The following is a 16059-nucleotide window of genomic DNA, read 5'->3' on the forward strand; positions in this document are numbered from 1 at the left end:
CGTCATTGTTGTTTGGCGGGTCCGGGCTGGGGATTCGAACCCGCCACCTTAGGTGTACGTGGCTGGCGCCTTAGCCGGTTGAGCTATAGGTGCCGAGCCGCTTTTATTGATTTCTAACAAGTGCATATGCGAAATGCCAAAATGGCAAAACATCGGTTAAAGGAATTCCAAGTCCCCAGGAAGATTGGCTAGAGAGAGAGGCTGGGTAAAAAGGTAGGAGGTTGAGACTTGCCATTCCAGCAGTGGCATCTGGGGGTCTGGAGGCAGTCGGCACTAGTCACCATGTGGTCATGGAGGCCTCGCCCTGCAGAGACAGAACCAGGGAGCGGAGGTAAGATGGCAGACTGCAGCCAGCTTTTCACAGAGGCTCCCATCTGGAAGGAGAGTTAAAAGACAGAAGTTTAGCAGGTAAGCCAGTGGTTTGGAGCTGAGCCAAGAGAGAAGGCTGGAGAATGCATTCAACCCTGCTGAGGTGAGCTGCAACACCAGAGATACAAACAAAAGGTATTTAATCCATCACCAAGTGGACGGGTGTTCCCTCCCCCACGAGAAGGCTAGCAGTAAACTCCATACAAACAAGCGAGCAGAGTTCAAACGTCCTCCCATTCCATCCCACAGGAGAGACCCTCTAAAAACTGGACCTCCTACCTGTACTAGGGTGCCATGGCACTCTCCTGCCTTGCATAAAACTGTATAAAACTGTATATATTCTCTACCTGCAACTCTGAACTCCTAGCATTCCCCTCTGCTCTCATCCCAGAGGCCTGGAAGCCTGTACCACATGGAGTCCAGATTCTTGGGATTTTCTTGAGAGGTATGGATAAGGGAAGGGCCCTTGCTCAGCTGTACTGATTCTGTGGCACGGGAATAAGGAGAGGATGGTCAGCTGAGAAGGAACCACACAGGAGCTGTGGCAGTGCCCCCAGATGTAGAACAGTAGCAGCTGCAGGAACAATAAGGCTCATGCCCCTGGGGTGGCTCTCCTGGACAGACACACTCTGTCTCTCTTGGCAACCAGAGGAAACCAGGCACCTTCTCCAGTGATAGCTACTGGCCGAAGGATCTGGTATGTGAGTAAAGGAATGCGGGGACTAGAATATGTGTGTGCAGAGCTGACAGACTTCCAGGGAGGGGCCGAGCCAGAGGTCTGCTTTACTGAGGCTGAGACGCACCTGGCCCCCAGGGGATCATAGCTGAGACAAAGGCAGGCAGGCAGAAGCAGGAACTGACAGGTCAGTGTGAGCTCCAACTGCTTGCCACTGCCCAGAACTGAGTGGGGTTTCTGTCACCTCAAGCAGCATCTGATAACCAGGACAGAAACAAACTCTGCAAAGTTGTGCTGTTCTGCCAGCAACATCAATCAGGGGTGCGGCTGGAACTGAGTCAACCGCCATGGCCTCCATTAAGCACCCGAGGTTGTCGGGCCTCACCTCCCCCTGTCGGATAGTGGCTGAGAACAGAAACCTGGCTGAGGAGACATAGATCTTTCTCTGACTCAGGCAGGCATAAACCCCTGGGGCATCTGCTCATTGGGGTGAACTGGGTCACAGCCCCAGCCCCACTGGGGTTACCAGTGACTGGGTGTGACAGAGGTGCAAGGTTGGGAAGAAGGCATCAACCTTCGCAGACTAATTTATTTGCTGGGTTGGTCCTTTTGACTTCACAGAGCGCAGGAGCCAGTCATACCTGAGCTGCCAGCAGACCCCTGCTATCTAGTTGCCAGAGACCTTTTGAATTCCCCCACCTGAGACCAGTACTGACTGGGACAATTGATTTGGACCTCTTGAACTGGGCTGATCATCTGAGGACTATCCAAAGTGCTTCCTTGAGTGTATGGTTGTGGGAAGGTGTGATTTTCATTTTCGAATTGTTGTCTGTGGGGGCAGGGTGACTTAATTGCTGGTATTTCTCCATAGCTGAGACTTCAACCCAGAGTAACTGATTTACTAGGGTAGAACAGAGACCAGCTGAAAACAAGACAGAGCAACTTAGCCCCACCAAACCAAGGAGGCCCCCATTTTCTCACGCCATAGCACTGTATGGGTCATTGGCAAAGCTCTAGGAGAAAAGCCAAATGGTGTAAATTAAGCATGGGGTGGAATCAGTAGAGAAACTCTGGCAACATGAATAACCAGAGTAGACCAACCCTCCCCTCCCCCAAGGAAGGACATGGCAGATGCAACTGAAGACCCCATCCATAAACAGATGGCTGAGATGTCAGAAATCAAGTTCCGAGTCTGGATAGCAAATAAGATCAACAGAATGGAGGAAAGGAAGGAATCAGAATTTCAAATCATTCAAAAGATGTCTCAAGAATTCAACTATTTCAAAGATAAAATGACGAAAGATTTGGACACATTGAGGCAAGAGTTTGCAGCCCTCAAAGATCTGAAAAATACAGTAGTATGCCTCTCTAACAGAATGGAGCAGGCAGAAGAAGAAAGGATCTCTGATACTGAAGATAAAGCTTTTGAACACACCCAAACACTCAAAGAGGAAGAGAAATGGTGAGCAAAAACGGATCATTCTCTCAGAGAGCTCTGGGATAATTAGAAGAAAACTAACATTCACCTTACAGGAATCCCTGAAGGCGACAAAATTGTTTCACAAAAGACAGAGGATCTTGTTCATGAAATGCAAGAGAACTTTCCAGATATGCCAAGAGATTCTGAAATTCAGATAGCAGATATTTTCAGAATCCCAGCATGACTCAACCCGAACAAGACATCCCGAGGCACATCATAATTAACTTCACTAAAGTTAATATGAAAGAGAAACTTCTAAAAGCAACCAGACGTAAGAAAACCATAACCTACAAGGGAACGAATATTAGAATGACAGCAGATCTCTCTGCTGAAACCTTTCAGTCTAGAAGAGGGTGGTCATCGACTTTTAATCTCCTAAAACAAAACAACTTTCAGCCCAGGATCCTGTGTCTAGCTAAACTGAGTTTCATCTATGATGGAGAAAATAAATAACTTTAAAGATATTCACATGATGAAGAAATTTGCCATAACTAAACCAGCTCTCCAGGCAATTCTCAGACCTATCCTCCATAATGACCAGTGCAATCCTCCACCACAAAAGTAAACTCACTCACAAACTTTTGATCAAATTCCAACTTCCACAGTGGCGAAAGGATTAAAAATGTCCACTGGACTTGCAAAAAACTCAATACCCAAAATTTTACCAGGCTTATCAATATTTCAGTTAATGTGAATGGTTTAAATTGTCCTCTAAAGAGGCACAGGTTGGCTGACTGGATACAGAAACTCAGGCCAGATATCTGATGTATACAAGAATTTCATCTTACCTTAAAAGATAAATATAGACTCAGGGTGAAGGGATGGTCATCTATATTCCAGACAAATGGAAAGCAGAAAAAAGCCGGTGTTGTGATTTTATTCGCAGACACATAGGCTTTAAACCAACAAAAGTAAGCAAGAACAAGGACGGTTACTTTATATTTGTCAAGGGTAATACTCAATATGATGAGATTTCAATTATTTTTTTTTTTTTATTGAACGAGAGATTTCAATTATTAATATTTATGCACCCAACCACAATGCACCTCAGTTTATAAGAGACACTCTAACAGGCATGAGCAAGTTGATGTCTTCCAGCACCATCATAGTTGGAGACTTCAGCACTCCTTTGGCAGTGTTGGATAGATCCTCCAATAAGAAGCTGAGCAAAGAAATTTTAGATTTAAACTTAACCATCCAACATTTGGATTTAACAGACATCTATAGAACATTTCATCCTAACAAAACTGAAAACACATTTTTCTCATCAGCCCTCGGATCATACTCGAAAATAGATCACATCTTAGGTCACAAGTCTAACCTCAGCAAATTTAAACAAATAGAAATTATTCCTTGCATCATTTGGACCATCATGGAATAAAAGTTGAACTTAGTAACAACAGGAATCTGCAGACTCATACAAAAACATAGAAGCTAAATAACCTTATGCTGAATGATAGGTGGGTCAGAGATGAGACCAAGAAGGAAATTACCGGCTCGGCACCTGTGGCTCAAGCCACTAAGGTGCCAGCCACATACACCTAAGGTGGCAGGTTCGAATCCAGCCTGGGCCCGCCAAAAAAGGACAATGATGGCTGCAACCAAAAAATGGCCAGGCGTTGTGGTGGGTGCCTGTGGTCCCAGCTACTTGGGAGGCTGAAGCAGTAGACTCGCTTGAGCCCAGGAGTTGGAGGTTGCTGTGAGCTGCAATGCCCCGGCACTCTACCCAGGGCGACAGCTTGAGGCTCTGTCTCAAAAAAAAAAAAAAAAAGAAGGAAATTACCAAATTTTTTGGAACAAGACAGTAATGAAGACACGAGTTATCAGAACCTCTGTGATACACTAAGGCAGTCCTAAGAGGGAAATTTATAGCACTGCAAACTTTTCCTCAAGAGAATAGAAAGAGAGGAAGTTAACAACTTAATGGGACATCTGAAACAACTGGAAAAGGAAGAACATTCCAATCCCAAACCCAGCAGAAGAAAAAAACCAAAATTAGAGCAGAATTAAATGAAATAGAAAACAAAAGGATTATACAACAGATCGATAAATCAAAAAGTTGGTTTTATGAAAAGGTCAATAAAATAGATAAACCTTTGGCCAACCTAACCAGGAAAAAAAGAGTAAAATCTCTAATTTTATCAATCAGAAATGGTAAAGACAAAATTACAGCAGACTCCTCAGAAATTCAAAAATTTCTTAATGAATATTATAAGAAACTTTATTCTCAGAAACATGAAAATCTGAAGGAAATCAACCAATACTTGGAAGCACATTACCTTCCAAGACTTAGCCAGAAGGAAGTGGAAATGTTGAACAGGCCTATATGAAGTTCTGAAATAGTATGAACTACACAAAATCTCCCTAAAAAGAAAAGCCCAGGACCAGATGGCTCCACGTCAGAATTTTACCAAACCTTTAAAGAGGAACTAGTACCTATATTGCTTAACCTTTTCCAAAATACAGAAAAAGAAGAAATACTTCAACACATTCTATGAAGCAAACATCACCTTGATACCCAAACCAGGAAAAGACCCAACAAGAAAAGAAAATTATAGACCAATATCATTAATGAATATTGATGCGAAAATATTCAACAAAATACTAACAAACAGAGTCCAGCAACACATCCAAAAAATGATACACCATGACCAAGTAGGTTTTATCCCGGGTCCCAAGGCTGGTTCAACATACATAAATCCATAAATATAATTCATCACATAAATAAATTAAAAAAGAAAGACCATATGATTCTCTCAGTTGATGCAGAAAAAGCTTTTGATAATATCCAGCACCCCTTTATGATCAGAACACTTAAGAAAATTGGTACAGAAGGGACATTTCTTAAACTGATAGAGGCCATCTACCGCAAAGCTACAGCCAATATTGTATTGAATGGAGTTAAATTGAAATCATTTCCACTCAGATCAGGAACCAGTCAAGGTTGCCCAATCTCTCTATTGCTTTTTAACATTGTAATGGAAGTTTTAGCCATTGCAATTAGGGAAGAAAAGGCAATCAGTGGTATCCATATAGGTCAGAAGAGATCAAACTTTCACTCTTTGCAGATGATATTATTGTATATCTGGAAAACACCAGGAATTCTACTGCAAAACTCTTAGAAGTGATCAAGGAATATAGCAGCATCTTAGGCAACAAAATCAACACTCATAAATCGGTAGCCTTCATATATACCAACAATAGTCAAGCTGAAAAAACAGTCAAGGACTCTATTCCATTCACAGTAGTGCCAAAGAAGATGAAGTAGTTGGGTGTTTACCTAACAAAGAATGTGAAAGATCTCTATAAAGTGAACTATGAAACTCTAAGAAAAAGCTGGCTTGGTGCCTGTGGCTCAAGTGGCTAAGGCATCAGCCATATACACTTAAGGTGGCGGGTTCAAATCCAGCCCGGGCCCGCCAAACAAAAATGATGGCTGCAACCAAAAAATAGCTGGGCTTTGTGGCAGGGGCCTGTGGTCCCAGTTACTTGGGAGGTTGAGGCAGGAGACTCACTTGAGCCTAGGAGTTGGAGGTTGCTGTGAGTTTTGATGCCACAGCACTCTACCCAGGGGAACAGTTTTTTTGTTTTGTTTTGTTTTGAGACAGAGCCTGAAGCTGTCCCCCTTGATGTAGGTGCGTGGAACAGAATAGAGAACCCAGCTATTTACCGTTATCTGATCTTTGACAAGCCAATTAAAAACAGTGAGTAGGGAAAGGATTCCCTATTTAAAAAATGATGCTGGGCGAACTGGCTGGCAACCTGCAGAAGACTGAAACTGGACCCACACCTTTCACTATTAACTAAGTAGACTCTCACTGGATTAAAGATTTAAATTTAAGATATGAAACTATAAAAGTATTAGAAGAAAGTATAGGGGAAACACTTGAAGAAATCGGCCTGGGCGAAAATTTTATGGAGAGGACCCCTCGGGCAGTCGAAGCAACATCAAAAATATACTACTGGGACCTGATCAAACTAAAAAGCTTCTGCACAGTCAAGAACACAGTAAGTAAAGCAAGCAGACAGCCCTCAGAATGGGAGAAGATATTTGCGGGTTATGTCTCTGACAAAGGTTTAATAACCAGAATCCACAGAGAACTCAAGCGTATTAGCAAGAAAAGAACAAGTGATCCCATCTCAGGCTGGGCAAGGGACTTGAAAAGAAATTTCTGTGAAGAAGACAGGCGCACGGCCTACAGATATATGAAAAAATGCTCATTATCATTAATCATCAGAGAAATTCAAATCAAAACTACTTTGAGATATCATCTAACTCCAGTGAGATTAGCCCACATCACATAATCCTAAAACCAGAGATTCTGGCGTGAATGTGGAGAAAGGGGAACACTTCTACACTGCTAGTGGGAATGCAAACTAATATGTCCCTTTTGGAAAGATGTTTGGAGAACACTTAGAGAACTAAAAATAGACCTGCCATTTGATCTTGTAATTCCTCTACTAGGTATATATCCAGAAGACCAAAAATCACATTACAACAAAGATATTTATACCAAAATGTTTATTGCAGCCCAATTCATAATTGCTAAATCATGGAAGAAGCCCAAGTGCCCATCAACCTATGAATGGAACAATAAACTGTGGTATATGTACACCATGGAATACTACGCAGCCTTAAAGAAAGATGGAGACTTTACTTCCTTCATGTTTACATGGATGGAGCTAGCACATATTCTACTTAGCAAAATATCTCAAGAATGGAAGAAAAAGTATCTAGTGTATTCAGTCCTACTATGAAACTAGTTGATAGCTTTCATATGAAAGCTATAGCTCAAGAATATGGGGGAGAGGAAGGGGAGGGGAGGATGAGTGGTGGGAGGATGATTGGCAGGACCATACCTATGGTCCATCTTACAAGGGTACATGTGAATCTCTCTAAATGCAGAATATAAATGTCTTAACACAGTAACTAAGAAAATGCCATGAGGGCTATGTTAACTAATTTTGTGAGAATATTTCAAATTGTATATAAAACCAGCACACGGTATCCCATGACTGCATTAATGTACACAGCTATGATTTAATTAAAAAAAAAAAAGGTAAGAGTTTGCTTGCAAATTAGCCTATGTAGATAGGGGAAGGGGAAAACCAGTTCTATCCCCATAGGGGAAGTAAGCCAGGTTCTCTAATCTAACTGCAGATCTGGAGTGCAAAGCATTCAGCTCACTTTCAGTCCCGCCCCACCTATTGACTCTTGGCAGATGCACAAGTATAATCTGTCCTGTCCAGGATCCTCCAGGCTGTTTCATCCTCTGGTCTTAATGAGCCCCCAGGGACCATGCATCTGGGTGCTTTCCCCTTGAATTAAGGCATGATGCCCTGCTGAGAAGTTGACCTCTCTACCTCTCACAACCATTCTCAAATTGCTGTTTGATCTTTGATAAAACATCCTGTGAGGGAAAGAATCCCTATTCAACAAATGGTGCTGGGAAAATGAAATAGCCATGTTTAAAAGACTGAAGCAGGATGTGCACCCCTCAACATTCACAAAAATGAATTCATGGTGGATGAAAGACTTAAACCTAAGGTATGAAACTACAAGAATTCTAGAAGAGGCTGGAAAAACTCATAAATGGGCCTAGGCAATGAATTTATGGCAAAGACCCCAAAGGCAATAATGAGAACAAAAATAAATAAATGAGACCTGATTACATTAAAAAGCTTCTGCACAGCCAAGGAAACAATCAGAATGAGAGAAAATATTAGCATGCTGTATGTCTGGTAAAGGGCTAATAACCAGAATCTGCAAAGAACTCAAGCAAATCAGCAAGAAGACATCAAACACCCATATTAAAAAGTTTGCAAAGGCATGAACAGAAGCTTTTCAAAAGAAGATAGACTCAGGGCCAGTAAACATGAAAAAATGATCAACATCTTTAATCATCGGGATAGTACAAATCAAAACTGCCGTGAGATGTAACTCTACTGAGAATGGCTTGAATCTAAAAGTCCCAACACGGTAGATGCCGGCATGGATGTGGAGAGAAAGGAACACTTCTACATTGTTGGAAGGACTTCAAACTAGTACAGTCTGTATGGAAAGTCATATGGGGATATATCAAAGAATTAAAAGTAGACCTGCTATTTAATCCAGCAATTCTACTACTGAGTATTTACCCAAAGGACAGACAGAAAGACACCTACACTCAGGTGTTCATAGCAGTAATATTCACAATTGCAAAGATATGGAAACAACCCAAGTGCTTATCAATACAGGAGTGGATTAACAAAATGTGGTGTATGCCAGGCACAGTGGCTCACGCCTGTAATCCCAGTACTCTGGGAGGCTAGGGCAGGTGGATTGCCTGAGCTCAGGAGTTCAAGACCAACCTGAGCAAGAGTGAGACCCCGTCTCTAAAAATAGCCTGGTGTTATGACAGGTGCCTGTGGTCTCATCTACGTGGGAGGCTGAGGCAAGAGAATCATTTGAGCCCAAGAGTCTGAGGTTGCTGTGAGCTGTGACACCACAGCACTCTACCAAAGGTGACAGAGTGAGACTCTTGTCTAAAAACAAAAAAGAAAATGTGGTATATGTATGCCATGGAGTACTACTCAGCCATAAAAACACAGTGAACTAATACCTTTTGTAACAACTTGCATGGAATAGAGACCATCTTCCTAAGTGAAACATTAACAACAATGGAAAAACAAACACCACATCTACTCTTAAATGGGAACTAAATGAGGAACACAGATGTGTACACATGGTAGTAAAATTCATTGGAAATCGAGCATTTGGGGAGGGGTCAGGAGGGAATAGGTACATTCACACCCGACAGGTACAATGTACAGTATCTGCGGGATAGGCATACCAATTTTGACTCAAAGTGTACAAAAGTAATGCATTTAACCAAAATGTTTGTACCTGTGTAGTATTCTGAAATTAAAAAGAAAACAAAAGAAGGCTGAAGTGTATTTTTTGCTTGCTTGAAAAAAGTCCTGAATTAGGTAGCCTGCAGCTGATTAGCCGGTTCTGTGGTGTCTTTAGGACCTGAGACCCATGTTGTCTTCCTCTGCCATGTGTTGCCTCCTGGTCCAAAATAGCTGCTTGAGCTCCAGCCATCATTTCTTCATTCCAGTCAGCAGGGAGGAAGGGGAAAAAGAAGGGCTCTCCCTTATAAGTAAATTTTCAACTACTTTTCATCGTTTCAGATTGTAGCTCATGAACCAGCCCTTGGTCACATTGCCACAGGTAGCAGGGGAGGCAAGGTACCCCACTGCTCAGTGAAAACTGGGGACATATACCTAAGAAAGAATGTTGTGGCAGGTTGCCAGTCTCTGGCATGGAAACTTTTCTCTGTTCTCTAATTAAACCCCCAGGATTCTAGGTTGCAAAGACATATCTTATGTGGATAGTTCCCATTGAACTCTCTTGGGGGTGGCCCTGGGTGTGCAGAGTCCTCACCCCCACCCTCAGTGCAGCATGTGCCTTGCGGTGTGGTCAGGCTTCTCTGTACACGTCCTTTTGTGCATATCATATTGTGCACAGTAGTGGTGAGCTGAGACTCTGCCTCACAACTGGTGCCAGTGGTCCCTGCCGCACTGTAACCAGGTGCATGTGCTCTTTGTGGGGAAGTGTGACCCAGACAGCTCCAAGCAAAGAGGGCTGTCTTCCCCGTGGGGGCTGTGGCAGTCACAGAGGAGGCGGTGTCCTTTCTTGGGGACCTGGAGTCCTGTGCCTGTGGATGAGGTAGGTGTCTGCCAGCACAGTAGAGAGGCCAGTGTGCAACGTTCCACTGAGCAAGTCCATCAGTTATGGCCAGGAGGGCAGTGAGCTGTCTGGAGCTGCATCAGATAGATCTAAGTTGGCAAAAGACTGACCCAGAGTCCAGGGCCAGAGATACTCCAGCAGTCACACCCACCCTTCGAGAGCTACATCTCTAGAAATATTGTGGAGGAAGGAAGGGGACGTTGATTTCCCTAAGTCTTTTTATTTATTTACTTTTTTAAGCAGCACTGGGTGTGTTTGGCATCTAACTCTTTTTGCTTTCCAAGGGCTGCTCAGTTTTTACGTAAAATGGCGGACCCGCAGTCCATCCAGGAATCGCAGAATCTGTCTATGTTCCTGGCTAACCACAACAAAATCACGCAAGTAAGGGCTCCCGCTCCTGGGCTTGGGTCAACCGGCGGGCTGCAGGTTGGGCTCTGCACCGTGACACAGGTCTCGTTCTGCATTCCAGTCTCTGCAGCAGCAGCTCGAGGTGATTTCTGGCTATGAAGAGCTCCTGGCTGACATCGTGAATCTGTGTGTGGATTACTACGAGAATAGGATGTACTTGACGCCGAGTGAGAAACACATGCTCCTCAAAGTGCGTGCAGGGAGGCGGCAGTGCTTGTGCCTGCGACGCCCTTGCAGTGGGGTCGGGCTGCGCTGTGTGGACAGCACCCCACTCCCACACACAGCCTGCACTGCAGGTTTTGGGCATGTCCTGTGAGTGTCTGGGAGACTGAGACAGGTGGATTGCCTGAGCTCGGGAGTTCAAGACCAGCCTAAGCAAGAGTGAGACCCTAACTCTACTAAAAATAGAAAAACTATCTGGGTGTTGTGGTGAGCGCCTATAGTCTCAGCTACTTGGGAGGGTGAGGCAGGAATATCACTTGAGCCCAAGGGTTTGAGGTTGCTGTGAGCTAGGATGATGCCTAGGGTGACAGAGTAAGACTCTGTCTCCCCCAAAAAGGGTAGACTTTTGTTGGTTCATCATATTCTTTATTATTCTTTTCCAAATTGAGGAAGTTTTCACCTGCATTTCTCATGGGGTAGATGAGAAGGCAATAACTCTGTTCCCTTTGCTGTGCCCCCCCCCCATGCAGGTTGGCCTTGGGGGACCTGGGAGGCAGTCAGGGCTACAGTGGTGCTGTCCACAGATCCCCTGGTGATGGTGGAAATGCATCTGTGCGGGCTGTGGGAACCCTGGTGTGGTCCTTTGCAGAGCGCGGTGACAGGCACATGACCACACCACGTCAGGAGTTTGCAGCTCACATACACTGAAACGTATACTTAGGTGTGGCTGCATATTGCAGTGAAGTTTGAGAACAGCCTTGCTGCTCGGGTTAGGCAAGTGCAGGGTGTGCTGCCTCAGCTTGTCATGACTGGCCTCGAAGCCCAACCACCCTTCCACCCTTTTTAACACTGTTTAGTGAGGAACAAGAACCAGATTTCAATAAAGAACAAGGGAATGTGTTTGAAGCACCAGAAAAGCAAACTAAAAATATCCGTTGGTGACACATTTCAAATTGTGTTTTCAGAGTTGTCCACTGTACCGGTATAAGTACTGTTGAGACTTAAATCTTCAAGTCTGAGCTTTACTGCCCCCTGTTGTGGCTTTGCAGGTGATGGGATTTGGTCTGTACCTGATGGACGGGAGTGTCAGTAACATCTACAAACTAGACGCCAAGAAGAGAATAAACTTATCCAAAATTGACAAGTACTTCAAGGTGAGTTAACGTTTTATCACATGAGTTTTTTCACTGACAAGTGTGCAGTTTGAATTTTTAGGAAGTAAATCCCTGTGTGAACACAGCACCTCCCAGGAGACACTGAGGTTGGAGGCAGGTTGGAGGTCTGCTCCTCTTTCTGTCTGCAAGAATGATGTGTGTGTCTCTCTCTCCACTTCCCCTTGCTAGTTTGCAGGGGTTGAAATTCTCTGCCTGGAATTGTAGCATTTGCCTGTGGGCTCTCTCGCATCTGCCTGCTCTCACCCAGCCTCTTGTTTGTGAGCCGCATCTCTGTAAAAGCCCCTGACCACAGTGCTTGGGTTTCACTGTGAGCCTCATCCCTGCAGGAGCCCCTGACCGCAGTGCTCGGATTTCACTGTGAGCCTCATCCCTGTAAAAGCCCCTGACCGCAGTGCTCGGGTTTCACTGTGAGCCTCATCCCTGCAGGAGCCCGTGACAAAGGTGCTCAGGTTTCACTGTGAGCCTCATCCCTGCAGGAGCCTGTCACCACAGTGCTCAGGTTTCACTCTGACCTGCATCCCTGCAGGAGCCCCTGACCACAGTGCTCAGGTTTCACTGTGGCCTGCATCCCTGCAGGAGCCCGTGACCACAGTGCTCAGGTTTCACTGTGAGCCTCATCCCTGCAGGAGCCTGTGACCATAATGCTCAGGTTTCACTGTGGCCTGCATCCCTGTAGGAGCCCGTGACCACAGTGCTCAGGTTTCACTGTGAGCCTCATCCCTGCAGGAGCCCGTGACCATAATGCTCAGGTTTCACTGTGGGCTGCATCCCTGGAGGAACCCGTGACCACAGTGCTCAGGTTTCACTGTGATGTAGCATTCCCCATCATGATTGATCTTACTCATCTAATGTATGGTGTACCGTTGATGGGCATCAGTTGCTTCTGGGTTTCACTCCGACATGCAGGGCAGCTCTGGGTGCGTCCCCTTGTGCACTGGTAGTTATGGCCGAGCAGCTTCATAGTGCCTCTCCTGATTTGCTTTCCCACCAGAAGTGAGGGAGCGTTCCATTTCTCATGTCCTCTCCAACCTTTGGCACTTTTGGAGTGGTGGTGGTGGGGGCATCCTGAGGGTGGACACGTCATTGTGATTACTTTATTTTTTTTATTTTATTATTTTTTTTAGAGACAGAGTCTCACTCTGTCGCCCTTAGTAGAGTGCTATGGCATCACAACTCATAGCAACTTCCAGCTCTTGGGCTTAGGCAATTCTCTTGCCTCGGCCTCCCAAGTAGCTGGGACTACAGGCGCCCACCACAATGCCTATCTATTTTTTCGTTGCATTTTGGCCGGGGCCGGGTTTGAACCTGCCACCCTTGGTATATATGGGGCCGGCACCCTACTCAGTGAGCCACAGGCACTGCCACGTCATCGTGATTCATTGGCTGGTGTTTCCCTGTGGTCTGGTTGACGGCTCCCTGACGGCTTTCTTTCCGTGTGTTCACTCTTCTGGGTGTTGCCTTTGTAAAGTCCAGACTTCTGCTCTTCTCTTCCCGGTTAATTTGTCATTCTTTATATAGTCTGGATATAACATGTTTTGTTAGGTACATGTGCTTTAAAATATATGAATTCTCCCCTATATGGTCACCTTTTCACGTTTTCCTCAGTTTCATTAAGGTATAAGTGAAAAATAAAAATCTTATGTATTTATGGTGTACAGCATGAGGTTTTGAAGTTTGTGTTGTGAAATGGTTAAATAAAGCTATAACATCCATCCTCTTGCCTCCTGATCATTCTTTTGTGGTTAGGACGTTTAAGATATGTTCTTTTAGCACATGTCAAATATACAGAACAGTATTGTTCCCTGTACTCATCATGCTCCAGAACTTACTCATCCTGCATGACTGAAACTTTGTACCCTTGGAACAAGATCTTCTCCCCTTGCTACCCTTACCACCTCTTCACTTTCTTAATGGTGTGATTTGATGAATGGTTGTTCTTTTTATGGGGAAGGGGGATTTATTATTATTATTACTATTATTTTTGAGACAGTCTCAAGCTGTTGCCCTCTGTAGAGTTCAGTGGTGTCATAGCTCACAGCAACCTCCAGCTCTTGGGCTAAAGTAATTCTCTTGCCTCAGCCTCCCAAGTAGCTGGGACTACAGGCACCCACTACAATGCTGGGCTATTTTTTGTTACAGTTGTTATTGTTCTTTAGCAGGCCCAGGCTGGGTTCTGACACACCAGCCCCAGTGTGTGTGGCTGATACCCTACACTGTGTTACGGGTGCCAAGTCGTAACTTTCTTTTTTTTCTGAGACAATCTCACTCTGTCTCCCATGGTAGAGTGCTATGGTGTCAAGCAAATCTCTTGCCTCAGCCTCCCAAGTAGCTGGGATATAGCACCCATCACAAAACCCAGCTGTTTTTAGTAGAGACAGGGTCTCTTGCTCAGGCTAGTCTTGAACTCCTGAGCTCAAGGAATCCACCTGCCTCAGCCTCACAGAGTGCTGGATTTACAGGTGTGAGCCACTGCACCTGGTGGGGTAACCTTTTATTTTATTTATTTTTATTTATTTTTCTTCTTTGAGACAGAGCCTCAAGCTGTCACCCTGGGTAGAGTGCAGTGGCATCACAGCTCACAGCAACCTCCAACTCCTGGGCTCAAGCGAGTCTCCTGCCTCAGCCTCCCAAGTAGCTGGGACTACAGGTGCCTGCCACAATGCCCAGCTGCTTTTTCAGGGGTTTTTTTTGGCTGAGGCTGGGTGTGAACCCACCACCTAACAGCATACGGGGCCAGTGCCCTACTCCTTTGAGCCACAGGTGCCGCCCCCAGCTGCTTTTGGTTGCAGCCATCGTTGTTGTCTGGCAGGCCCGGGCTGGATTTGAACCTGCCAGCTCAGGTGTATGTGGCTGGCACCTTAGCTGCTTGAGTCACAGGCGCTGAGCCTGGGTAACATTTTAGATGGAAGGTTCATACTTATTAGAAGTTTTTATGTTTGTGTAGTTCAATATATCAATCCTTCATTAATGGCTACTTTTAAGAAATTTTGGTACACAAGTTCAGGCGAATTTTCTACTGTGTTAGCTTCTAGAAATTTTCTGTTTTCTTTTGTGGCTAAATGTATGGTTCTCCTGGAACTGGTATATGGTGTGAGGTAGGAGTTAACATTCTTGGATTTTTCCCCATATGGATATTCAGTTGGCCTTGCTCAGTGATTGCAAAGACTGTCCTCCCCATTGCTCTGCTGTGTTACCCACATCATAAGTCAGGCATCTGTCTATGTGTGGGTCAAGTTCTGTGTCCTGCCCATGGTTCTCTAACCTTGCTCCAGGGCCACAGTGCCTTCATTGAAGGAGCTTTCTAACAGATCTGCTGATCTTTAAACATGTATCTTCAGGTTTTGTCCTTCAAGATAGTCTTGGCTGTATTGTCTCTTCACTTTTTGAAATGCATTTCTAAAAAACCATTTTTCCTTGTGCAGTTTTGATTGGGATTCCATTGAGCATATAGATCAGTTTAGGAGTCGCCGGGCATGGTGGCTCACACCTATAGGTCTAGCACTCTGGGGGGCCAAGGTGGGTGGATTGTTTGAGCTCACAGGTACAAGACCAGCCTGAGCCAGAGCGAGACCTCGTTTCCAAAAATAGCCAGGTGCTGTGGCAGGCGCCTGTAGTCCCAGTCACGTGGGAGGCTAAGGCACTTAAGCCTAGGAGTTTGAGGTTGCTATGAGCTGTGACACCACGACACTTTACTGAGGGTGACAAGGTGAGACTCTGTCTCAAAACAAACAGACAAAAAAAGATTAGTTTAGAGAGAATGGACATTTAAGAATACCAAGGCTTCCTGTATAAAACATGATCTGTTTCTCCATTCACTGGGAACTTTGTATAGAATTTTGGGAGGAATAATTTTGCTCATTTGTTACACTAATTTGCATCTTTTAAATTTTTATTGTTTTTGATGCTATTGGAAATTGTTTTTCTTTACATTTTTGTTTTCTAACTGTTGATAGTAGATAGAAATGCATTTTTTTAATGACTATGAATCTAGCAACATGGTAGGTTAATTTTAACATTTGATGAGTTTTTATTGTTCTTAAGTTGTATTTTGTTCCTT

The 16059-nt window shown here is 44.5% G+C and overlaps 1 protein-coding gene across 2 annotated transcripts in view; it reads left to right on the forward strand.

Annotated features, from left to right (window-relative positions):
* CYFIP1 (cytoplasmic FMR1 interacting protein 1) overlaps positions 1-16059 on the forward strand; it is a 124695-nt gene that overhangs the window by 49934 nt on the left and 58702 nt on the right. The window contains exons 7-10 of one of the 2 annotated variants that reach the window (XM_023519291.1): positions 761-814; positions 10542-10638; positions 10727-10855; positions 11877-11981. In XM_023519291.1, the coding sequence (XP_023375059.1) occupies positions 761-814; positions 10542-10638; positions 10727-10855; positions 11877-11981 (385 nt within the window). The remainder of the gene's footprint in view (positions 1-760; positions 815-10541; positions 10639-10726; positions 10856-11876; positions 11982-16059) is intronic. The other variant, XM_023519292.1, reaches the window with a different exon arrangement.

The sequence above is a fragment of the Otolemur garnettii genome, unplaced genomic scaffold, assembly GCF_000181295.1.
Source record: "Otolemur garnettii isolate 467f Iridium unplaced genomic scaffold, OtoGar3 scaffold00170, whole genome shotgun sequence".
In the NCBI taxonomy this organism is placed as follows: Eukaryota; Metazoa; Chordata; class Mammalia; order Primates; family Galagidae; genus Otolemur; species Otolemur garnettii.